General features: G+C 44.2%; 1 protein-coding gene across 1 annotated transcript in view; it reads left to right on the top strand.

Annotated features, from left to right (window-relative positions):
• LOC119648962 (lachesin) overlaps positions 1–26,722 on the top strand; it is a 220,066-nt gene that overhangs the window by 178,149 nt on the left and 15,195 nt on the right. The window contains exons 4-10 of the mRNA XM_038050882.1: positions 4,126–4,333; positions 4,816–4,992; positions 5,647–5,775; positions 6,337–6,427; positions 10,667–10,750; positions 11,199–11,308; positions 18,481–18,543. Of these exons, the coding sequence (XP_037906810.1) occupies positions 4,126–4,333; positions 4,816–4,992; positions 5,647–5,775; positions 6,337–6,427; positions 10,667–10,750; positions 11,199–11,308; positions 18,481–18,543 (862 nt within the window). The remainder of the gene's footprint in view (positions 1–4,125; positions 4,334–4,815; positions 4,993–5,646; positions 5,776–6,336; positions 6,428–10,666; positions 10,751–11,198; positions 11,309–18,480; positions 18,544–26,722) is intronic.

The raw sequence follows: 26,722 nt of genomic DNA, 5'->3' as shown, positions 1-26,722 counted from the left end.
TCCATGTAGGGTTGTCAGCCCTACCCAACCCCCAACCTGGAGGACCAGTTGGTACAATTTTTCCCGTTTTTAGGCGCAGGAGACTCGCCTTCATCCTTCTCCGTCTGCAGCTTTTCGTCAAGAAAGAGCTCCCAGCGGTCACCACGTGGAGGTGGAGATAGGGTTTGGTAGTAGAGCTGTTGGTGTTGGTTCAGCAGGCATTTCCCAGGTTTTATGCTCCATCGTGGGTACCAATCCACGTTTCGCCCCGGGACCTATACTACCCTTTGACCACCGCGCACCACGCAAAAGCAATACTGCGCTTTAAGAAGGCTATTCGGGAAAGTAAGCGGAATTGCCACAAGCAGTTGTGACTTGAGACAAATACGAGCCCGTGGCGTGCTGTTCACAAGGTTGTAATGAGCAAGATTCATAGACAAAAATCACCCGAAGTGAGATGCCCGAGACTCTTGTTCAAAATAATTGCAATCCTTTTCCCACAACAGGAAGAAAGTGGATCCCATCAAATGATTCAACAAAACACCTTTTCAGTCCCCGGGGTGATCGAGGAGAAACTACAGTAGATGTGTAGACGAATTGGGGATAATAAGGCTCCGGGATCGGACGGGATTCTGAACGAAGCCCTGAGGTTGACTGCTTAAATCAGGCCCACATGGTTCATAAGTACATTTGAATCGTGCATGGTCAAATGAGTGTTTCCCACTCAATGGAAAAAGCAGATGTTGGTTCTGCTACCGAAGACAAAAAAACTACCTGACGCACCCTCTTCATACCGTCCTGTCTTTTAGATATTATGGAAAAGATGTTTGAGGGGGTGGTATACCACGAGCTGCTTCTGTTCGTCGAGTTAGCTGGTGGTCTATCGGGACGGCAGTGTGGGTTTCGCAGAGCACAGTTGATGTTATCGCAATCGTCGTAGACCTGCCCGGGAGGCATCGGCCGCTGGTAGGTACTGCTCAGCGGTGACACTGGATGTCAGCGATGCCTTTAGCTCGGCTAACTGGGGTTGCATTAAGAGCACCTGGATGTTCCTGGTTACTTAGCTCGGTTAATCAAGAATTAATTCTCGGAAATACTTTTTTAGTACGACGGGCCGAACGAATATGTTCTGTTAGCAGGCGTTTCCCAAGGTTTCGTACTGGGGCCCCGGCTACGCAACATGCCAAAGGAGGGAACATTGATTGATTTTGCAGTCGACCTGGCACTGGTAGTAGTTGCGAAACACCACTACGACGTCAAACTGTGTGGAAGTGAAACAATTCATGCCATCAAAGCATGGTTTTGAATGGTGAAACTAGACCTGGCGGAAGATAAGAAGGAGGCCGTCCTCATTACCAATTGCAGGAAAAAAAACATTGTCAAAATTGGTAATCATGGCGCCGTTTTAAAAAATTATTATATACCTGGGGGTGATGATCGCTGCCAAATTGAGATTCAAAGGCCAAAAGGCAGCAAAGACTAGCTCATCTCTTTCAAGGATGATGCCAAATATTGGAGGGCCAAAATCTAAACGCTGGCTGTTTATCGCAGATGTGGTGAAATCCATCCTGTTATACGCGGCTCCTGTCTGGGCGTGCGCACTAGATAACACAGTGAGTCAAGGAACGGTAAGTTCGGCATACTAGCCAATCGCGCTGACAGGGTACAGTGCATATAGGACGGTATCTGGTGAGGCAATGTGTGTCATGGCGGGGATGATTCCCTGGATCTTCCAGCAACTGATGCACACTGTCTCTAGCGGAGAAGTGTGAATCCGCTCGAAATGAGTGCAGGTTTTCGAGGGGTCACTAGGAGGTAGCTGTATAGGAAATGACAGCAACAGTGGGATAATTCCGACCATACACTGGCGTCATGTGTTGAGAAATGGGTCGAGCAAAAATATGGAGAATTACCACCTAACGCAGTTCCTCACGAGACACGGTGGATATAGGAAACACTTGCATCGCTTCGGATTGGATGAGCGCCCAGATTGTCCCGAATACGCCGCTACATCTGAGGACTTAGAACATGTTATGTTCCACTGTCCGAAATGCACATATCAAAGAGGGAGCTTGAATGCCGCCCTGAAAGCAGTTAGCGGACCCCCTATTTCCGTGGAGGAGATACTGAGGCCCTAAGCAAATTGGAATGCGATAAACGTAGCAGTAACTGCGATACAGGAAAAGTTAAAGGACCTGGAGCCCTAAAAGTGTGACGGACGCGTGACTTAGTTCTGCTGTTGTAAACTAGAGCCCTCCCGTTGAAATAATACTTCACGGTGGTCCCGCGGGGATATGGGTGGAAAAGTGGGATGGTTGTAGTGGGTGAGAATCCCACCCACTTTTAAAATTTCCACCTCCACCCATAAAAAGCCCCACCCAGGAAACCTTGATTTTTAAACTTCGGCTTCAGTCTATACTACAAAATATTTGCCGTAGGCATTCCCGAAGAATTGTAAATAATACCTCTAAGATTTTCTTACGGGAAATTTCCACTGCAACAATCAGAAACGAGGTGGCAACTTGCGCATATGTATTCTTGTTTTCCGCTTCCGAGAGTGTATTCGTATTGGAGGGACCGCTGAGATCTTTCTGGCTGACTTTATCACTTCACGGCACACCAAGTCCCCTCAGAATATATGGAAGAAGGCCGTAGTGTGGAGAACAACAAACCGTTGTCCATCACAAGTATATTGGATCTGTGCTTCTTGCAAGCATAACCGCTGACCGAAGAATGCGTCCAGTGTGAGTCTTAGCGAGCTTATTAGTTTTTAAGTAACTTTCACCGAAAATTTCACACCCCCTCCCGTTCAATTTCTCTTTACATTATCGCGCTGGTAGTGTAGCCACGTCTATGTCCTTATTCCGTCGTCAGCTGGAAGAGTTCCCAGGTTCACGGTGTACGGTCCGCAAGGCTTCATTTTCACATACCGGAATTAGGCCAATATTGACTCATCACTGGTGTCCCTTTCTCTGCTCTTGCTGGTGAGGGTTGAGGCAAGCGTTCTGACAGGCATGATTTTGTTTATAGTCCCCCTTCCTTAGTAGCTTAAGTTTCCTTCTTTGGAACCTTCGTCTTTCGGTCAATTTACGAAATAATACCACTGATGGGTTGGCCATAGTTGGACTTCTAGTTTCTCTCATTATGAGATTTTCCATACTTTCCTTTCTTGCTGTCTGCCCCCTGAACACTATATGTAAACTCTTTATTTAAGTGGAGAGCATGCCTTCCACAAATTTCTCTGTAGGGGAACCTGCATTTTCTGAGGCCTCCATAATCCGCGGCCGTGACTTCCTACTACTTGAAGAGTTTAGATTCATAAGATCTATCAGCATGTTTTTCGACCCCCTGGCGTAGTAGTAAGCTACTAAATGGTACCTACCACGACAAGATGATGCCCGAAATTGGACACTCTTCGTATAGTAGTCAGAAGCTCCCGGGAAAATGGAAGTTGATACCGTATATTAAGGGCTGGAAAACCGGGAGAAATTCACTAATATATAGACAAAACTATGAACAGGGAGACAGCCAAGGAATTGGTTTCGAAAACAGACTCCTTATACACTGATGAAACCTGACAACAGTAGGATCGTTGCGGAACGAAAATGACATTTGATCATCTCCATTATGGTATGACTACAGCCGCAGAATTTAAATATTTCGGCGCCATTTAATCACTCCTTTATTAAATATGCAATAAACCCTATTGGTCATGTCTACTGCTCGGTGATATCAAATTCAGAATTTCTACAACAAAAATCCTCTCCTGCTAAGCTAAATGAGGCCCATATAGAATTTAATTAATTAAACCCATCACCATGCGTGGTGCGCCTCCAAATTTAGTCACTTCCTATCATTTCCGTAAACCGCACAATTTAACAATTAAACTCAACTGCTATTGAATTCAGTATTAATCACTATAAAACCCCACATAATTCCCTCTGATAAATTCTTTTAGTCCAGAATCCATCGTCATCATTTGATACAATCAATGTTTGCCCCACATATGCCGGTGACAGCGTAATCCTATTTGTTTGGTACTTGTAACAACACTGGACTGATTTCAGTCTCATCTCACAGCCTCTCCTATTTGTCCCTGCTTGATAAGCATGAATGGAAACTCATTGAGGCTATTATATTTTCCAGGTTGCGTGGATTCACATTGACAGACAAATGATCCTGACCATACATCGGCATGTCATCTCGAGGATACCCCGATATAGCATAACGTATGACAATTCAAATACGTGGCTGTTGCACGTGAGCCAGGCCCAACAGGACGACAGGGGATACTATATGTGTCAAGTGAATACAAATCCCATGATTAGTCAGGTTGGATATTTACAGGTGGTAGGTAAGTAAAAAATACGCAAGGATATTTGAAGTGTGGTTAAGTCATGTGGAAAACTTTTGAAAGACCCGCATCTCGGGTTTCGGACGAAAGAGTAGCAAGGGGCTTTCCCCAGCGGTGAGGGCTGCTTTTCAGTTTTAATTACAAGGATTTAATCCAGATTAAAGATTCTAGTGAAAATCTATTCAATTAGGGAATATGCCCGGAGGTAACATTGGGTTTTGGGTTTCCTCCTTGTCCAGCTCAAACCAAAATTTGAAGGACAAGTGAAATCCCTTATCTTTATCTACAATAAATTACGAAAAGCCTCTCATCTCGTCCATCTTATTCCTTCATTGTTTTTCGTCCTGACACATGTCATACTCATATAAGATTGTTCTTAAAATGTCATTTATTTATTCCAAGACCTGCTTCAGTTGGTTTCAGATTGAAACAATCTTTGTTCGTTTATTCCTTTTATATATCATCTTGTGTTCCACTTACAGTGCCTCCGAATATACTGGACATCGAGAGCACACCGTCGTCGGTAGCAGTACGTGAAAATCAAAATATTAACATGACATGTCGAGCAGATGGTTTTCCCACCCCAAAAATAATCTGGCGACGAGAGGACGGTGAACCTATTTCGGAGAAACGACGGAAGGACAAGGATAAGGAAAAAGGTATACAGTCAAGTGACAGATGATAAAATGGTGAGATAAACCCTTGGATATGTGCTATTTTGGGAGATGAATTATCTTCACCTGAGGGGGGTAATGATTTCCGGATTCAGGATAAGGAGTTAATTGGGCTTAGGTTTATTTAAACTGTGTATGTTTTGCCCATGTAACGACTATGAAGGAAATATTCCTATCTAGGGTAGAATGAAACTTGCTGAGCAACTTTAAAATACATCTCCATTGAGAGATATATCCTACTGGTATCACCTCACTTCGTACTGTGATTATGGTACCTAATAATCTAGCAAAAAAGGTGGCTGTTCCTCCGTAGTTCACTTCCTCTTATTCTTCATCAAACCCTTCAATTAAATTGCAGAAAACGTGGGAATCTGGAAACAAAATCTACACCGCTAAGCGAAAATGAATTAAGGATATTTTCTGCCGACACATAGTACTAGCCTTATCCTAGATAATTTGTGACGAACAGGAAAATGAAAAATCAAAACGTCTCCTCTATTGGACAGACCTCCCTCAATGGCCTTATCGCAACCTTGTGAAAGATTAATGAAGATTTCCTAAATATATCTCTCATAATGCGAAAAAATCCAAGATTCACAGAAAAGAAACTATTTATCTTTTTTTCTAATCCTTATGCAGTGTTGGTCTACGACGGTGAAGTCCTGCCTCTGACAAAAGTAAGCCGCAATGAGATGGGAGCATATCTATGTATAGCAACGAACGGTGTCCCGCCATCTGTGTCTAAAAGGATTATCCTGGACGTCGAGTGTGAGTAGATTTTATTATCCTTCCGACTAGGATTCCACCCCCATCAGCCGGTACACTTCCATCCTTTCAATTTCCCTCATCCCGAATCCAACTAGAAAATAACTTGTCGCAGAAACATTTTCACTATACATCCTTAAGCATCGTTTTTTTTTGGGGAAATAGATCCGTACTCCTGTCCTTGGAGAAACTCAAAAATTAGACAAAGAAAAAATCGAGTATTCTGTTCCGTTGTTGTAATAAGAATCACAAGAAACATGCATATGTGTCCTTCGTATGAAATTCCATTTATCCTGCAGATGTCCTAGTGACTCTAGTTGATTTTTTCATCTCTCTGAATTCAAAGCACGTGCTTCTCGCAAAGGAGTATTGTACGTAACGTAGGAAATGCTAGATGGGAACATATGTGCATGTGTTAAAGGACTGGACAGGATAAAACGGCGAAGAAAAAAAAAATGTTTTTGTGACATGTTTCTCCGAAGAAAATCACCATCTCACCCGATTTTATGGTATCTTATTTTGTAACGATATAAGGGCGATCTAATATCCCTCTCCTTCGCATAGTTTCACCGATGATATGGGTACCCAATCAACTTGTCGGAGCACCAGCTGGAACGGATGTCACAATAGACTGCCACACGGAAGCCCACCCAAAGTAAGTACTTTGTTAAAAAACAAGAATTTTCAGAAAGTTTAAGCAATGGGAAGTCCTTTTCATATAAAAGTTGGATACGTTTGACTTTGAGTGAATGGAAAAGAAGTTCCCATCAAGAGATTTTAAGAGATTATCTGTCAAGTAGTTTGCATAGAATTTGGAATGCTTCTGCACAAAGCTTCCCTTCAGTGTGCGTATCCCTCTTTCAATTCCTTCCAATTCACATAATATTTTTTGGCGGTGACCAAACGACCATTCTGAGTAGCCGAAGATGACCAAGAAGGGAGAGTTATCCCAAAGACCTAAAAAGATGGCAAAATTGAAGCTCCATCGAAGTCCTCCGTCGCCACATGCTTGCAAGCCCCTGCGTCAGCCAGGTTCGAGAATGTCGGGGGAGGATCCTTTGGGCAATATTTGGGATAGCTCTTGCCTCTTGACGGTCTCGGGCCACTCAGGATGGTCTTTACATCATTGCCGATCTCTATTATTCCCGGCTATCTTTTAAATCCTAGGTTTCAAGGCCTTTCCCGAGAAGCAAGTGTTCCTTTCGATGGGTGACGGAAGCATGCGATGCTACTATGCCCAGAAGGCGATTGCTCCCCAGTAGGCAACCCAACTACTGGTGGAACAATGAAATCGCAAGTTTGCGAGCCGCATGTTTTCGGGCAAGGAGGCTTTGCTAGAGGCTCAGGGGAAAACCCGGTGGCGACGGTCGAGAGGAGGCACACAAGCAATTGCGTGGCCGCCTAAAGGAAGCCATTCGGAGGAGCAAAAAGAACTGCTTCAAACAGTTGTGCGACCATGCCGACATAAACCCTTGGGGCGAGGCTTACAGAGTGGTGATGAAAAGGCTGCGGAAATCACCCCAGGTGACCTGTCCGCGTCTCCTGAAACAGATTGTTACCACTCTGTTCCCTCACCATGAAAATAGGGGAAGGCAAAGCTAAATGACGGCATAATTCCGCCTGTAACTGTGGAGGAGCTGCGGGAAATATGTGGTAGGTTCGGTGATAACAAGGCCCCAGGTTTGGATGGCATCCCCAACCGAGCTTTGAAACTGGCAGTGAAGACTAGGCCCGACCTTTTCGCCAACACCTTCGAGGCGTGCCTAAAAGAAGGAATATTCCCTGCCCAGTGGAAAAAGCAAAAGTTGGTGTTGCTTCCGAAGCCTGGCAAGCAACCTGGAAACCCAGCGTCGTATCGTCCTATCTGCCTGTTGGATACAATGGGGAAGATGATGGAGAGAGTCATCTACAACAGACTCCTGCCCATCGTCGAAGCCAGCAATGGTTTGTCGGAACGCCAGTTTGGTTTCCGACGCGCCCACTCTACGGTGGACGCAATTGGCATGGTGGTAAACCTGGCAAAAGGTGCACTGATTTCTGGCGGCTGCTGTGCCGTGGTGGCGTTGGATGTCAAAAACGCATTCAACTCCGCCAACTGGAATAGAATTAAAGGGGCGTTGGCTGACATAGGTGTCCCCGGAGACTTAGCGAATTTGGAGGAAAACTACCTCTCAGAGAGGACTCTCTGGTACGGGACGGATGAGGGCCCCAAAGAGTACATTGTCACAGCCGGGGTACTACAGGGATCGGTACTTGGTCCCCTGTTGTGGAATATCATGTATAATGGGGGGCTTGCTCTTCCCGTCCCAGAGGGGACTACGATTGTCGGCTTTGCTGATGACCTAGCTGTGGTTGTTGCAGCAAAACACCCAGAAGATGTGGGAGGTTTACGCAACGGAAACAGTGAGAGCGGTAAAGTCCTGGCTAGAAAAGGCGGACGCGAAAACGGAAGCGGTCTTGATAACGAAACGCAGGAAAAATAATACTGTAAAAGTGGAGGTCGGTGGACATACGGTCGTATCAAAGCCGGCTATCAAATACCTGGGGGTAATAATTGATACAAAATTGAGTTTTAGGGAGCACCTAGAGTATGCATGCCAAAAGGCAGCCAGTGGCACCACGGCACTTGCAAAAATGTTGCCAAATATTGGTGGGCCGAAACGTTGCCGGAGGTTGGTGCTAGCCGGAGTGGTGCGCTCCATCCTGCTCTACTCGTCGCCTGTGTGGGCAGAGGCGCTTACAAACTGTCAGAGACGGAAGCAGGTGAACTCGGTTTACCGGCGGATGGCTTTGAGGGTTTGCAGTGCTTTTAGAACCACATCAGATGAGGCAGTATTGGTGGTGGCAGGCATGATCCCGGTTGACATTCTGGCGAAAGAAATGAGTGTCCTGTACAATGCAAGACATATGGAGGGGCATGCACAGCGTAGAAATGCGGCAAGGTCAGAGTCGCTTGATCTCTGGCAACGCAGATGGGACGAGTCTGCGAAAGGTGGACGCACAGGCTCATTCCCAACATAAGGGTGTGGCTTAAGCGAAAACATGGGGATACCAACTACCACATTACCCAGTTTCTCACGGGACACGGTGGTTGCTACAGGCAGTATCTGCACCGCTTTGGGTTGGATGATTTTCCGAACTGTCCCAGATGCGATGGCATACCGGGGGATCCAGAGCATGTAATGTTTCACTGCCCACGATTTGCGATGGAGAGAAGGAGCTTAAACCAGGTGCTGGGCAGGAGCGGGACCCCGGAGAGCTTGGTTACTGAGATGCTGGAGTCCGAGGAGAAGTGGCTTGCGGATAGCTCCGCAATCATCCAAATGCAGGAGGAGTTGCTGAAAGAACAAAGAAGGAGGAAAGCTGCAAATAGGATAAGGATGAGTGCTTAAGAGCAAACCTACCCCGCGAAGTAATAATTCAATGGTGGTCCCGCGGGGCTGGGGCTGGAGAGACCGGGGGTGGTTTTTAGTGGGTGTGAATCCCACACGCGCCCGCTGTTGTTCCGCCGTTCGGGCGGCGGAGCTGCGGCGGACGTGTCTTTCTAAGATTTTCCACCTCCATATACGCACAAAAAAAAAAAAAAAATCTTCAACAGATGCTGTTCCACCTTGGCTTAGAATTCTTTCAGTAGTCCTACGGCTAATCCAAAGTATTTACTGGGAAGAGTCCTCGAAATATTTTCAAAACAACATATTCTTCGATCTTCCCATTACCTCTTCTCGGTTGCTAAACGCACTTCCCATCCATACAACTTTTTTATGTACCTGAAGCAGATAAACTTAGTTGCCCAATTATAATCACCAGTTTCTTCAATTTTTATCTTCAGCAACTGATCCACAATAATTTCCGCATAAGCTTACTACCCTAATACACACGTTCAACCCCAAGCAAATACACTCCCAAAAATTGACGGTATTTCAAAAGGATAACAAGAAGATATTGCACCTACAATTTCATATTCAAAAATATCACCGCAAAGGGTGATAAGTTCTCGCTCAACACATATTACACCTCGGGTTGGAATCCCCCAAACATAACAGCTTCACATCTATTCAAGCACATGTGTATGATTATACCGCGAGGAAAAAGTTCCTTTCCTCCCCTAATTGAAGCAAATTTCCAACAGCGCCCAAAGGCAATATCAAACACACATGCCTGTGTGTACGTAATCATCGTACAGGATTAGCTTCGAGAATGGAGAACACATCAAACATTCTCTATTACACTTGGTCGTATTATACCTTGTATTTGTAAAAAAAAAATTCAATTTTCATTTCTACTAGGAAAACCCGGCAAACGGATTACTCCTAGATTCACCGGAACTGCTCTGCATATTCCCCTAGGAGCATTCAACGTACGCACACGTGGGGTGCGGAAATCTCATTTGCCAGGATTCCTGCCGTCGTATCTCATCTTTAATATTCTCTTTTCTTATGGTTCCGCAAGTGGGTAGTTTCCCCGTTTGGGCAGCACCTTATTAACGATGTCTCTTTAGGGTACGAAGGGTACCTTCCGATGGCTGAGTAGTTCAATAAGGAAACAATTTTCTCTGCCTTGATAGCAGTTTCCGTCGTACTGAATCTAGTGCACTTTAGATAAAATCTGAATTACGAAAAATTATCTAAAGGGCATTCTTAGGACTAATATAGTTAAGGCTTTGCTGAGGAAGAATTAAATCGGCTTGAATACCTAGCACTTAACTTTGTAACGTCTCAGACCACAATATTTACCCTGGTTAACTTAAGACTTACGTTCACAGAAGCATTCTCAGACTTCCTTAAAACCCTATATAGGGAAGGAGGCCATAATTGAATCTTAGCTAGGATCTCTTGCAGCGCTACACCCCCACATTCCACCCCACTCACTCTATCGTTACTCATTGTTTTTACAGAGCAATCATCTACTGGGTCTACAACTCCGTTATGGTGCTTCCAAGTAAAAAATACAAAACGGAATATGCAGAAAATTCCTACAGGTAAGAAACTAGTGAGTCGCCTTCCGGTCTGATATCTTACAATCGCAGGAGATTTTCTCTTACTTCACACACTAATAAAGAACGTAAAACAGGTAACCAAGAACAAGGACGACTACAAAGTGTTCAAAACAGAAACCCGAGGGAAACCGCCTGGCAAGGCATCGACCAAGAAAATATCTGACAGTGCAAGGAAGAAATTGGATCCTTTTTGCTATGGTTATATCGTAACAGTTCCGAGAATAGGCAAAGAAATATTGACGAGTTGTTACCAGAGAATTTGTTCACTTTGTGGTTGTACCTTGAAGGCGTCTTTTGCGATAGTAATGAAGGTTGCTTGCATGCATCAGGATTGCAACTGCATCTCCTTCGTAGTCAATCAAGCTTAGTTTTTGACTACGCGGAAGTTAGTTATGGTAATGATTAGAATTTGGTTCATTTCTTATTGCAGAGCTCACATGAAGTTAACGATAAGAAACTTGCAGAGCGGCGATTTCGGAAATTATAGATGCATATCGAAAAACTCATTAGGGGAGACTGAAGGATCAATCAGAGTGTATGGTAAGTTAGAGTTTTTTACCGGTTTTGAACTACTTTTTTCATCAATTACTAAAACATAATCCTATTAGTGGTTTTAATCTAATTACTCCTTAATCAATCTTATACACCTAAACTACAGGACAGCCGTAAGTTCGCGCCTCTTCCTGACTGCACTTTCTTTTAAGAAGTAAACTTTAGGCAGGCCCGGGAGACCCTCTTGAGTGTGGCTGCAACATCGAAGCTAAAATGGTGCAGGCTTAACTTTGGGGGGTCCTGGTAAGGCCTGTGAGGTTCCTTCATCCTAATTAGGACGTAGGAGTCAAGATCGCTGGACACCGTGGCACGTTTTCGCGGTGACGTTATTTGCCAAATTGCGTCCTTGAGCGGACGCAATCTTCTGATGGTGGTGTACACATGGTAGGTAATGTTGGCAGCGAAGTGTTCGCGGGCCGCTGTACAGAATCCAAGCAGCGCAAAAGTCCAGACCAGCACGGATCATCCCATGCCATAATGGCGACCTGCAGTGTCCGATGCCATTATTCAAACATCCAACTGCGTTTCCTGCTCTGTAGTAATAACATATGGAACACTAAACGCACGGAATGTTTTGTTGACAGAAAGCCTCAGCACATGATTGTGCTGTAATGCCTCAGGCCACTACGTAAACTAATCAATGATCGTGAGGCAATAGTTGCGCCCATACGAGTCCCGCAAAAGGCTTTCAATGTCCAGGTGTACGGTGTGGAAGCGCTTTGTCGACCCAGGGAATATTTCTACTTCCTTCCTAACATGCCTCGCGACCTTAGACTCCTCCTAGGCATTAATGTCATTTTTTCATGGTTGGCCAGAAATACTAGCTATCGACTGTTCGGTTCATTATCCGAATGCCTTGCTACCCAATATCCTGCACGAACGAACACTTCCTTACGAAGAGTGGCCGGAACATATGGTATCGGTCCCTTTTCGAAGATCGCGCAGCAGATGGAGGAAGGTGACAGGAAAATAAGGTACTCATTCAACTTCTATTTGGAGTCCGACTGCAGGCTTTGACAAACTGCATGATGCTTCTGAGCCGCAACGATTGCCAAAAAATCGACTGCAGTTTCGATGTTGGTTTTTGAGATCCAGACAAAGTTTCGGTGACTAAGTTGTCTTTATCGGAAACATGCTGAATGTCCGAGGTTAACTAGCTAATGCAGGCTTAGCACCGAGGTTCGCAAAGGGAAAGCTTCGTTGGGCTTTTTCCGTAACCCAAAAATGGAAGGCCCGTCCGTCAACAAGTTGAAAAGCCTGCTCTTAAAGCATAAACCGAAGGTTTCGATGCCCATATACATGGCTAATATTTCAGAACCGAAGCCGCTTTAGATCCTTCGAGCGGCATTCAACTGTACCGAAAAACAAATCAAATCAGCTGCCTTCTAGTATGCGCTGCGGCTACTTCGATCTTTGCGTCAACGAAGCACTCGGCTAGAGGTTCATCCTGTTGAGGAAATGTCAAAAGTATAGCGTGTACCTGCTGCTGCTTCGTAGTTTCGAAAGCTTGGACGGCTTCCGAAAACCACAAAACTCCTGGCGATTCCTTGATTTTAGGACGAAGCAGGAAGGCGTTAAGTAAAGCCTGGTGATAAGCGGCTTTCGGCAGCAAACGACGGTAGTAGTTTACCTTGCTCAAGAACCTTCTGAGGTTCTCTACAGTTCTTGGCAGCGGAAAACTCGTGACTGCTTGTTCATTGTCTGAGCCGGACTGTACACCATCAGGGGTGATAGAATGGCCTACAAATTTCACCTGCTGCTGGAACAATTTGCGCTTTTTAATGGCTATGGTCATGAAGGCGTTGAAAAAAGCACTCGAAAAGTGTCAAATCCCCGGACTTGGTAGAGACGGCGACCAGAAAAAAGAAGATGAAGTAGAAGTCCAACTTGCATAGTACACAGTAGATGAATCTCTGCAACGTTTATAACACATTGCATTGACTAAAAGTTATCCGTGTCAACTCGCGGAGTCCAAGGGTGTTCAAACTGCAGGGTTTGGACTATTTTCAGGAGCTTCGACGATTTAGCTGTATGTTTTGACAAGATCCAAGATCGAGAGAAAGCGACAGTTTGCTAATTAATACATAAAGCCTTGGATGAGAACAGTGAGGTACCGGTCCGGAATCGTGTGAATATTCAAGCATCTGTAATCCCTTCTCCATTTGCCAATAGGTTTGGGGACCAGATCAAGTGAAGATGATCAAATGCTGTTGGAAGGTAAAGGGCATACTTTCGGGAAAATTTAGTTTAGAAGAAGTTAACCATTGCTGAACCTCATGCCTTACTGGCTGTGAGATACTATCATCATCATCAACGGTGCAACAACCGGTATCCGGTCTAAGCCTGCCTTAATACGGAACTCCAGACTCCAAACTTCCCGGTTTTGCGCCGAGGTCCACCAATTCGATATCCCTAAAAGCTGTCTGGCGTCCTGGCCTACGCCATCGCTCCATCGTAGGCAGGGTCTGCCTCGTCTTCTTTTTCTACCATAAATATTGCCCTTATAGACTTTCCGGGTGGGATCATCCTCATCCATATGGATTAAGTGACCCGCCCACCGTAACCTATTGAACCGAATTTTATCCACAACCGGACGATCATGGTATCGCTCATAGATTTCATCATTGTGTAGGCTACGGAATCGCCCATCCTCATGTAGGAGGCCAAAAATTCTGCAGAGGATTCTTTTCTCGAACGCGGCCAAAAGTTCGCAATTCTTCTTGCTAAGAACCCAAGTCTCCGAGGAATACACGAGGACTGGCACGATCATAGTCTTGTACAGTAAGAGCTTCAACCCTATGGTGAGACGTTTCGAGCAGAACAGTTTTTGTGAGCTGAAATAGGCTCTGTTGGTTGACAAAAACCGTGCGCGGATTTCATCATCGTAGTTGTTATCGGTTGTGATTTTCGACCCTAGATAAGAGAAATTATCAACGGTCTCAAAGTTGTATTCTCCTATCCTTATTCTTCCTGTTTGACCAGTGAGGTTTGATGTTGTTAGTTGGTTGGTCTTCGATGCTGACGTTGCCACCATATATTTCGTCTTGCCTTCATTGATGTGCAGCCCAAGATCTCGCGCCAATCGCCGCCTGCTCGATCTGGATGAAGGCAGTTTGTACGTCTCGGGTGGTTCTTCCCATGATGTCGATATCGTCAGCATAGGCCAATAGCTGGGTGGACTTAAAGAGGGTCGTACCTCTTGCATTTACATCAGCATCACGGATCACTTTCTCGAGGGCCAGCTTAAAGAGGATGCATGATAGGGCATCCCCTTGTCTTAGACTGAGAGTGGTCCTGCTGCATTTATCTGGCCCCGCACTTTGCTCAGGGTCGGCCTAGTGAGATACTATAGTTGATAGTAATATTGCGCTATTTTTGGAAGAATATGTCAACAAGTAAATGACCAAAGTTATTAAAAATAATTGAAACTCACACAGAGACCGTCAAACCCAGCGATTTTACCCCCTTTTAGCGCATTGATAACCGAAGCAGCAGCCCGTATCTGCATGTTGCGGTGATTAGGCACTTCATCTAAGGGAGGTGGAATTTCACTACATCTCATACGGCTGAGAACTGAGAAATAAAAAAAAGTTGACTGTCGGTTTCGTCCAGAGCAGGGGCAACTCATTAGACGCTGCCTCACATTTACCCAGCGTGACCGAAAGTAGCGAAAGGTGATAATCGCTTCATTTATATATAATCGCAAACACGACAGGAGTGCGAATTATATTGAAGTGAAATCCGTCGTAAGTTCAGAGCTAAACCAGGCCGAAGTGAATTTTTTGATAAGGATGCTGGGCGTCCTAAGTCCGCATCCACTTGATGACGGACCGGACCGCTCGGGAAGCAAATTACTTCCTCTCTTGTGGTCCACGGACTTGTCTTTTTTGAGTAAAACACCGAAATTTATCATAAAAATTTACTGACGTCAGTCAACTATCTAACTGCTATCAACTAAACTTGGATGTTTAACCCAAAAAAGAGGAATCCCTGGACGACAAGAGATGGATGCGGACTCGGAGCTCGCAACATCCTCAAAAAAAATGCGGTGAAATGTTTTTCCATCTCCATCTCTTAAGCTGCTCGTCATCATTTATTATTATTTCCGGCAGCTTCTGCTCCTTGACTAGCGGGTCACGTTCGTTCAGTTTTTTTTACGCTCATCGATCCGCTCCAAGGCAATAAGGCCGGTCTTATAGGGATATGACCAACAACTTAACGTGCACAAGAGGAAGGGGGAACTTTTAGTAACGGTCCAATTCTTATTAATATTTTTTGGTGATCCCTCTAAACTGTTTCCCGGTCATTCAGGAAGATATTTCTTATACTGCTGATAGTCCGGTCCCGAAAGTCAACTGTGTTGAGCCTCAGGAGCCAGAGCTCTTCCTTTTGCAAAAAGATATGGTAAGCGGTAATACGACACCGAACTCACGCTTACGTCCCGTAGGTTTGCCAGAATACAGTGCCACAAATGAGAGAATAGTGCTGCCGAGAGTCCCATTATCTTATCTTGCTAACCTCAGAACGTTCAACCTGTATTAATTAAAGTCTCCATGAAAGTGGAAGAAGTGGGCATTCCCTACGATGCCAATGTCTGTGATAGTTTGGGTAAACTTTTAATAGACCTACTAATACTTCTCCAATGGTTCAGAGAGTGAAAAGTCGCCCAGATTTTCTTTCACCTGGTCCAGTCTGTGTCTCATTGTACCACCAGTAATTGAGTTTCCTACTATAGAGCAGTCACTTTCTGAACATAGTAGCATTACACGCTTCCGTTTTCCATCGGTTGAGATAGGTAACTTTTTCTCTGGGCGTATCATTTGAGTGTTGCGGAAAACGTGTTCTCATCGCTATCGATCCGGACAATCCACCTGGGATTCCTCGTTTGTGATTTGTGCTCAGGGTTGTCCAGTGTTCTGAGCACCTGCTGTCGCCTGCAATATGCCGAAGATCCACATCCTTTGCACAGTAATCAATTCGAGTCAGCTCCATAGTCCTTCCCTCATGTAGTCCGATCAAGTGACTTACTTTTTTCAAAGCTTAACGCACCTCCTCCTTCTTAGCGGTCTCCTCTATATCCTTACTGACAGTACTGATCTCCGACCTACTAACCCTCATGTCGACTAATGAACGCGGCTTAAGAATTTGCCCTTGGTGGATTTTTTGGACAGTGTACTGCGGCTAATATTATTTCTCAAATGGGAGAGTTGGAGGGTCTACTTTCTTCTGACCCTTCGTATCCTTTGGAATCTTATCTTCCTCCTATATTGTTTTTTTGGCATTACGGCTACGTGAGTTTGGCCGATAGCTTCAGCTGTTCTCCCCACGTTCTCCACTTTGTAAAGTGTAAAGTCGCACAGGTCTTCACCAGGACCTGGCTTAGAACCATTCATAACGAATTTGAACATCTCTACCTTATTCGATGGATTTCGGGCAAAGAAAAATACGAAAAATTCTTAAGAGCTTCGAAGTATGATAGAAAAAATAAGCTGAAATCCTGCTCCTGCCAGAAATTAACCGTATAATATTGATCAGAAAGGAAACCAAGGAAACCATCTCTTATTTTACAATATATCTAAAGTCGGACTATCTCATCATAAAAGAAACTTATTGATCCTTTACTCCTAGAAAAGCCAGTTTCTCATGCAGCCACCAAATTTGCGGGTCAAACTCCTACAATAAACAAAAAACTTTGCGCAATTCTATTTTTGCTGTAAAAGCTTGACATGTTTCCTTCTTCCTTTTTGCTTGTAATCAGTGACAATCTGTACACATGTGGCCATGTACTGCGAATCTACTTCTACTCAAGCTATTGCCATTCAAAATGTTTCCCTACTGCAAAGTCCCGAAAAAACGACGACAAAGTTCAATTGCCCAACATGGAAAATAGGAAGCACAGAATGCGGTTCAAAAGTGACTCGCCAAAGAGCATGAGTGAAGGACGAGGCGACAGCAAATGAGTGAAAAAAGGACCAAAGGGCCGGGTGAATGGATTTCGATAATTTCCAGGCAACCTGCAGGCGAAATTAGCTTACACTGCACTAGTGACCTACGGTTTCAGAGACTCATGACCCTGTTCAGACAATTTTCAGTTCAGCCCAAAAGCTTTTCACGTGAAAGATATTTTCCGTGCAGCGGGAGGTGTTTGTGAAAAACTTTAATGAAAGTAGCAAAGGGAATTTTAATTAAATATCATCAAGTAGATGAACCAGTTTATTTGTATTTCATAATTAATTTGAACAACAATATTAAGGGAAAAGAGACTCAAAGGGGGCTTTCAGGAGTATCCATAGCATGTGACTCCTGCTTGAATTTGTTGCTTGATTCTGGCATTTTCCAACCTGTTGACGTTAGAAAATATATATATATCCTTACAATATCTGCATTGCTTATAGAACAATGACCCCTTCGCAAGCTTCTAAATGGGTGGCAGGAAGTGATATTGTTTTCCAAACAAGTGAATAACCTTGGTACGGGGAGGTACCAAAAGGGGCTTGCTTCTCATTCAGCTTATTGACAGTGACGGTTCGCGAACAAACGCACAATGGTTCACAATGTCGTCCTCCTAATTGCAATTTGCTTTCGAGGAGATTCTTGAAAATTAGACAAACTACGTAAAAGTTCTCCTTTATGAATGGAATAAAAGTGTCCCTAAGCCCTTAAGACTTTCCTGGCCCTGACCAAATTCTAACTTTTACAAAAATGATAAATAAGGATTTGATAAAAATTAAATAATTCGCTCAGTGCATGCAAGTATAAACTTTGCCTGATTCCACCCACGAAAGGGTTAATTTACTCAAATAAAACCCTATTTCGCCTAGGGAAACCTACCCTGGTTAAGAAAATCTTTCGCCCACTCACTAATGGATATACTCGCATGTAGGCTCGAAATTCCATTGAAAACATTTACTGTTGAATCTGTTATCAGTTACTACCGCATGAAAATGAATAATTTGTGGAAACTAAACTGAATATTTAATTAAAGGATTTTTCCTGAAAATAATAACAACCCTCGACTGTGAAATTCGAGGAGATCAAAAATACTTAATACTTAAAAAAATATTACCAGGAATATTTAAATGGATTAAAAATATAAATTTCACTTTAATTAATTTTACGTTTCATAGATACTTTTGTAACTTTTCTCCTTTTTCTTGCAGAGATTCCACTACCATCATCCCCATCAAAACAAATAACGCATGCAACATCAGATGTGAAAGAAAGTAAGTCTGTGTGTAGGTAGTGTACAATTTTGAGTGAGAAAAGTTTTCCGCATTTTATTTTCTTTTTATTGGGTTGGGGAAAAAGTAATGTCGTATTTGTGATCGAATTTTAACGCTTTGTTTAACATACTTAGAATTATCCGGAAGGCAGGGAAGGCAACTCCATTATCCCCCTCTTATAAGCCCCCCCTCCCCCTATTTGCAAAAAACACAAGCCTCTTTTGAGGCAACAACAGCGTTTTGCATGGACTCGAAGAGATGGTGATCACTTGGTGCCAGGTCCAGACTATACGGTGGATGCGATAGGACATCCCATCCGAGCTCCCGTAGCTTCTGCCGAGTCATCAAAGATGTGTGAGGCCGAGGGTTGTCCTGGTGGAACACAACACCATTCATATCGATCAATTCTGCTCGCTTCTGGTCAATCGCCTGCTTCAAACGGTCGAGTTGCTCACAGTAGAGGGCCGAATTGAGGGTCTCGTCATAGTTGAACAGCTCATAGTGGATGATTCCCTTCCAATCCCACCAGCAAAACCTTCCTGGCCGTCAATCCAGGCTTGGCGATGATTTGGGCCGGCTCGCCGCGCTTTGGCCACGATCTTTTCCGCTTGAGGTTGTCATACGTGATCCACTTTTCATCACCAGTCACCATCCGCTTCAAAAATGGGTCGAATACATTCCGTTTCAGCAGTACATCGCAGGCATTGATTCGGTCAAAGATATTTTTTTGCGTCAACTGGTGTGGTTCCCAAACATCTAGCTTTTTTAGAATCCAATCTTCTGCAAATGGTTCCAAACGGTTGTATGGTCTATACCCAGTTCCTGACCAATCGAGCGAATGCGCACATGCCGGTTTGCTTGGATAATTTCGACAATTTTGTCGGTTTCTACGACGATTGCTCTACCAATACAGGGTGTATCTTCAGCATCCACTACACCAGAACGAAGTCGATCGAGCCCATAAACTTCACAAATTTTCACAAAGTCCCGCTTCTTCTCCAATCGACTCGGCCCATTGTCAGATAAGCGGTACATTCTTTACCACTCGGTTTCCTGGCATGACCACGCGGTCTAGCGAGTTCAGTGGCCACTCGCTGTGGAAAGCCCTAGTGGTAGCATCTGTTGTGCGGTAGCTGCGCTTTCGTACGCTGTCCGCGTGAATTAGTCGCGACCACACAATCACTCGTGTGTCCTTGGTTTTTGGGCCAGACAAGTATGCGTTCAAAACAGACTGGTGGTGGGCGGCCTTGGGCAGGAAACGACAATAGAAATTTAGCATACCCAAGAACCTCCGCAGCTCTTTCCTTGTCTTAGGACGCGGGAAGCTTGATTTTGCTTGCGTCTTGTCTGGGTCGGTTTGGATTCCATCAGAGGTAATGGAATAGGCGAGGAATCTCATCTGATTCTGGAGAAACTTGCATTTGTCCAATTTCAGGACTAGTCCGGTCTCAAGGAGGCGTTCGAAAATGCACTCGAGATAGGCCAAATGCTCAGACTCTGAGGAAGAAGCGACTAAAGGTTGTGGGGTCTCTAAGTGACCTGTTCTGCCGGTCCACTAGCAACCCATAGTGGCACAAGAAGTCTGCGCCTAAAATGGGGAAGCCGAGATCCACTAGGATGAACCGCCACGAAAACATTCTATGCAGGCCAAGACTTACGTCCACTTGCCTGTACCGGTAGGTATTTATTTGTAAGGAGTTCGCTGCTGCGAGTTTCAAATTTTGTGGTATTAATCGGTGGTGCCGGGGCACGGAAAGAATCGAAACCTCCGCGCCGGTATCCACAAGGTAGCTGCAACTGCTGAGAGGGTCTTGGATCGTGAGGCGACGTGGCGCTGCGTTCTGGGTGGCCGTTGCCAGGACCCCCCGTGGACCTAGTCTTTTATAGAGGTCGCGAAATTACACGGTAGTGAACATCTTGTAGCTTTATCTTCGAATCTACGATAGTACCAGCACCTGGGTCCGTAGGCTGTCCAGACGACCGGCTTCCCGAACGGCCTTTTCGGGTGGTGGACTGTGAGTGAGCTCCTGACCTACCGCTAGAACGCTTAGCGTTCCACGTCGCTCTCATTTCGACCATGCTTGCAACAAGAGCGGCCATTTCGTGTTTTAATGAAGTCAATTCCTCGATGAGCTGCTCTTTGACAGATAAAGTATGACGCGCGTGCACCTCGTGCACTTTGTCAGCGGCGGCAGCCAAAGCCACTAAAGAGCCAAAGCACTAAGCGCGAGGACGGCCTAGGTGCCTTCCGCAGCCAAAATGATTTTAGCATTTTTGAGTTTAATATACGAGGCATCTTTGACTGTGTGGGAGACGAGGAGGATGGTCTCCTCGTCTAAGCCCACCACTGCGCAGTTAAACCGAGTTGAGTCTGAAGTAATTCCCCACATTTGAAGTTGTGCCTCCAAGTGGACGAATCATAATTTCGGGTTCCGTCGCCAGAATGGGGGAATACGCACAGCCAGTTTGTTGCCTGCTGGTGTGCTGATGTGCCGTATCTTTCTGGTCCGTAGACATTTTTTGAAAACTATTACTTCGACACGCGAGGAGTCGCGGATGCGAAAGATTTGAACTAAAAATGCTATGCATCCTCCATCCCACGTAGAGAGGCAATTTCGGCCGGTGATGAAAATTTTGCTGGCTTACCCATTATTCCTTTACTACAATGAACTCTCTACGGGGGGACCCAAAAGTTCCGGGAATTACGCTGTGGTGGGAAGGGAGAGTGGGGGACCACATGTCCGTTAGTGTTACGCCACCTGCGTCAGTGTGCGAAGTTGTGTCGCTGTGAGTGCATCGGTTCGCTTGTGAGATTTTTTCTTGCAAATAAGAAGGGTTGCAGCCAGATTCGTCCCACGCCTTCTCACAGACGAGCAAAGGGAGCGTCGACTTCGGGCATGCGTTGAGCTTCAAAATCAGCTCAAAGAGGACCCTGATTTTTTTCCCAAGGTGATTACTGGTGATGAATCATGGTGCTATGGATACGACCCCGAAATAAAGCAGCAATCAAGCGAGTGGAAGACAGCTGGCTCTCATCCCAAAAAAGCTCGCTCGTCAAAAATCAAGACAATACTCATTTGCTTCTTCGATTGCAGAGGTGTTGTGCACGCGGAGTTCATTCCCCCGAGACAAACTGTCAACGAGAAGTTTTACTAGGAGGTTTTGAAAAGATTGATGAAGAGTATCCGGAAGAAAAGGGCAGATTTTTGGCGCACTGGCAACTGGTTCTTCCATCATGACAACGCGCCGGCCCACACCGCCCTTTCCGTGAAGCAATTTTTGACCGAAAACAGTATGACACCAATTGTCCTCACCCGATCTAGCCCCCTGTTACTTCTTTTTGTTCCTCAGACTCAAAAGCAATATGAAAGAAAAGCGTTTTTCCACCCTGGAGGAGGTGAAACAAAAATCGCTGGAAGGCTTAAAGGACATTCCGATTAATGAATGTAAAAAATGCTTTTAACAATGGAAGAATCGGTTGGAGAAATGCGTTGTAGCCAAAGTCGAATACTTTGAAGGTGTAAAAATATTGAGAAATAAAGAAGTGATGACGAAATTCCCGTTTTTTTTGGGTTCCTCCTCGTATGCAATACTTCGGAAAAAACTCCGGCATTGGAGGGAGTAGCCTCTTTTTCTCCTTTCCTTTATAGGCCTGCTTCAGCAAAGAAACACTTTGCACGCGAAAGTTGTCTACTCCCTTTTTTGAAATAAAAATGCTGGGGTGCTTTCAGGATGTATGTAGCAGGTGATGAAACAAAATTATCCAGAAAGGCCAATGTCAAAATATAAATCGGTGCCCAGACGCGCACCTACCAATACACCTCCCTCGAGGCAAAGAGTAATATAATAATAATCGTTGGCGCAACAATCCAACTGGATCAGGTCCTTCAAGTTTGTTAGAGCACTTCATTCAAGACCGAAATGGTATACTACAGGATTACAGTACCATGTAAGAGGCAAAGTGGTCAGCAGGTACTCATTCACAGCTGAGTTGACTGGTATCCGTCGTCAAATTACGATACAAATTACACTGCCACCAGTGAGATTTGAAACGCGACCTTCCGTACGGCAGCCTTATGCTCTAACCACACAGCTATCCGGACACCAGAAAGAGTAAAAGGACTAACAAAATCGGATTTATCGTTCAATTTGAAGGGGGTGATGACTGTCACTGCGGATCCTGATTTTCTCCGTATGACCTACTCGTAGTATACAAGTACTTGCCGAAACGGCTTGATCTGCTTTGTGGGAGAGGTTTTGTTTGCTAAAAAATAGAGTTTGAAATATAGATTTGCGACTTCTCATTAGAAAAGATTTCAAAGAAATAACACTCAAATAAGGCATGTCTTTACTCCTCTCTCTCTCTTCCAAGCACCTCTTGCCCAATGATGAACACCTTAAGTTATTGACAGACCGTCAAGAGAGAGGAAGAAAGTGAACGGTTGCTCCGACACGGAATTCTGTCAGGGGACCTGGGAATAGGAACTTTGATGTAATTTAAGGAGGGACCAGCATATTTTTCACCATGCATCCGGAGCTATTTCCTATGACCCTGACTGCGAATCACCAACCAAAGCCCTTTTAAGAGTGATTATCAATATACATAGATGCTCCAATTATGAAGCCTCCTAATCAGACAAACTCATAGCAAAACACCAGGGCCGTAGAGAAAAATTATACACTCAGGGAGCCAGAAGGCAATCACCGCCTTTCCCCCTCTCTCGTCAGGGATGAAGTGTTATATTTCATTTAAATTTCTTTTTATCAGGCATAGTCATTACGTTAGAATTCTTCAGTACTCACTGAAACTTAAGGCAATTTAATATTCAACAAGTCGGAATACCGGAAGCTCGCGCTTCGGGTATAAAGGTTTTGTGTTATGTAAGAGACGCACATTTCTCTGTCCGTATATAGCTACAAATCCAACATAATCCTTCATATTTTTCCAAACTACGAGACATACGTACACATTAGAGCCATAGATATCATGCTCACCCTAAACAAACAAACTGCCTATTACCTGCTGTACACATATATGCACATATCTAAATTTATCGTACCCATATTTCCGATTTACGTCTTATATCTATCTGAATTAGGCACTAGCCGCAAAGTTCATTAGCACGCATATATTATATACCTACATATACACATGTCTGGTTGACAAATAACTAAAAAACTAAAACAAAATAATTGCCTGCGACCCAATTCATAAAAATTCATTTCGTTGTGGTATTGACGAATTGATATGTGATGATGACGTCATGCGGGTTGTAGAGTGCACGAAATTCACAAAAAATTGTAAAGTTTCACCCCCAATAACTTTGTTAATAATAGTTGGATTTTCTTCAAACTTGACCAAACTGTGCATTATATTCTTCGTTACACTCATGCCAAATTTTGTATTTCTGGGATGAACATAAGGGGGGGTGCCAGGTAAATTTCTAAAATGTGGAAATATACTATTATTAACTTTATTTGTGCAGATATCGGAACCGGATATATTTTGAGGCCTAGATTTCGTAGAGATGCACCACTGTGATTTTTTCCAGATTTTTCGGTTGGATAGGTTCTGAGAACGAGACCTGTTACACTTTTTGTGGGTCATATTTTCAACCCTAACTCCCCTATGTTTCATCTAATATCAAATATTGAACCAGATTCGAAAAGTACTAATTGAGACCTTTCATTTGATACCCTACTTGGCTACATTCTGTGAAAAAAAAATTTGCACCCTCCATTCACATGTACGGAGAGCCCCCCCTTAAACTTAACGCAAGATGGCGCCACTTACTGCATGTAAAGGGATCACCAGATTACATACTCTCACCAATTTTCGTGACAATCGGTCTAGCCGTTTCCGAATAAATCGGGTGTGACAGACAGACAGACAGACAGACAGACAGACAGACAGACAGACAGACAGACAGACGGACAGACGGACAGACAGACACCGTCACCATTCTAATAAGGTTTTGTTTCACACAAAACCTTAACAAAAAGCCATGATTCTTGCCCGATAAACACTAAATTTTCAATTCGAAACTATGAATCAAACAATACCAACCCCCACTATCTACCCTGTCCAGACACTTAACGACAAACCGCTTTCTTTTCCACATGTTATCACCCGGAAAAATCCCAAGAGGTTTTAAGTCAACAACAGTCCCTCACCCATTCCACGCATGATGATTTAATCTTGAAATATCTCATATTCTCCTGGCATAAAGGCCGGTATAAAATACAATGTCAAAAGCTTGACCACACAGCATAAAGGAAGAAAAAGTCCATGAATTCCTTAAATAAATGAAATAGGGTGAAATGTGGGTAACCGAAAAAACCGCATACCTTCGCCATTGTGGATCCGCTATAGCTTCAGCCACGGCGACAACTCCCAAGCCTACCAATTCCAGGGGGAGCACCCAAATGTTTATATTTGCTCGGCGGACGACGGCATGCCAGAGAGGATAAAGGACGACGCGACGACCGTATGTGAGGAAATCAAGAAGCCATAATGTACCTGCAGGCGACCGGGTCGTCTAAGTTCGCTTCACGCCTCCCCCACCGTGTAAATACCCATTGGCAAACACACCAACACGATACAATCAACATTCCAACAATAAACCTCTCTAAATGCGAAGGTGAATCCCCGAAGGGGTAGATTAATTTCGATAAGCCGGTCCCAAAGTAGCTGGTATGTCATTCTGTCACGCGTTTTCACGGAAGATTGAACTTTTCTTTTGTGTCTTGATTCTGTTTTTCTTCTTTTTCACTTTCCCTCCAGTCCTTCCAGTGGTAATAGTCGTGATGGTACATGATGCCTAAACTTTCTTGGGAATATAAAGAAGTGTTTAAAGCCCGGAGGGCTACAAAACGAAAGGAACCAAATGTACGGAAGAATGATACGGTTCAATGCAGGCTCCCCGAACCCACATTGTCATCAGTCAACTAACATACATTTCGGTGTATACATATGTGAACATTTGTGAAGGATATAAATGTTTTCACTCATAACTCACCGTGGCTTTCACATTTCCATCCAAGAAGAAAGTTGAAGGTTTCGTGGAAACGAGATTCTTATCGAGATCATGTTTTCCTGTGAATAAGATGAGTGAAAAACATTTATTTCGGGAGGAGAAGAAAAATAACAAGAATTTTGTTCCGTTGAGCCTGGTAAATAGTATCACAGGGACATGAACAGTTTAAAGTCCACGTGAAGGTTTTACATAGATACTTACTTACGTGTAGGAAGATAGAAGAATCCTTTCTAGGTTTGCATTTCAATTTCGATATTTCCTTTGAGACTTCGAATCAAGGACTATTTTTATCGAAATGTTTGCGCTACCTCCGAAAACTAATGAATTTCAATTTCCATAATGATGAGGATAATAAAGCCCAGGAACTGTCTCTGGTAGAAAAAGAAAACGTAGCAGATCCTGCCCCAGATGGAGCGATCTGGTACGCCAAGATGCCAGAGAGCTCATAGAGATACCTAATTGCTGGACCTCGGTGCGGAATCTGAGTGACTGGAATTCAGAAGGGACACATATTATCTTGAATAATTCCTATTCTGAACATATGTCCAGCTAGCGAAGTATGGCCTGTCAGAATGCCTACAATACTCCTGCAATTCCTCCTGCTTTTCGACAGGATAAACTTTGCGGCATGCATGTTCGGTTCTGGCAGGAAAAGTTTGGTGTGTCTAGCAGCATTTAGGCTCTGCCATCTGTTATTGTGGGAAGCTTGTTCCCAGTTTTTGAAGACAGCCTTAGCCATTGCTACTGGTACTCCAATTGCTGGTTCCGGTCCCCGCATAGGGAAGATTGACCCCTCTTTGGCAAAAGCATCCGAGATTTCATTTCCCTGTACGCCACAGTCGCCAGATAGACATAGCAGTTCCAGCGTATTAAATCCAGGGATAGAATTCAAACAGTTTCTGCTGATCAAAAGACTACTCAACGCCCTCAATGCAGAATGGTTATCACTGCAGATTGCGATGCATCTGCCCTTCAACCGCTCATCAATCACCTAGTTTGGCGCCCTTAGGATCACATAAACTTCGGCTTGAAAAACCGCAGCATATTGCCCACTTCTCCTTTTTATTCGAGAGGTAGACTCCGGCTCCAGAACCCTGTTTTGTTTTTGAGCCATTGTTGTAAAAGATTTCCGTATATCTCGC

This window comes from Hermetia illucens, chromosome 2, assembly GCF_905115235.1.
Source record: "Hermetia illucens chromosome 2, iHerIll2.2.curated.20191125, whole genome shotgun sequence".
Lineage (NCBI taxonomy): Eukaryota > Metazoa > Arthropoda > Insecta > Diptera > Stratiomyidae > Hermetia > Hermetia illucens.
Note: the sequence above shows the minus strand (reverse complement) of the source record. Positions and strands in the feature narration are given on the sequence as shown.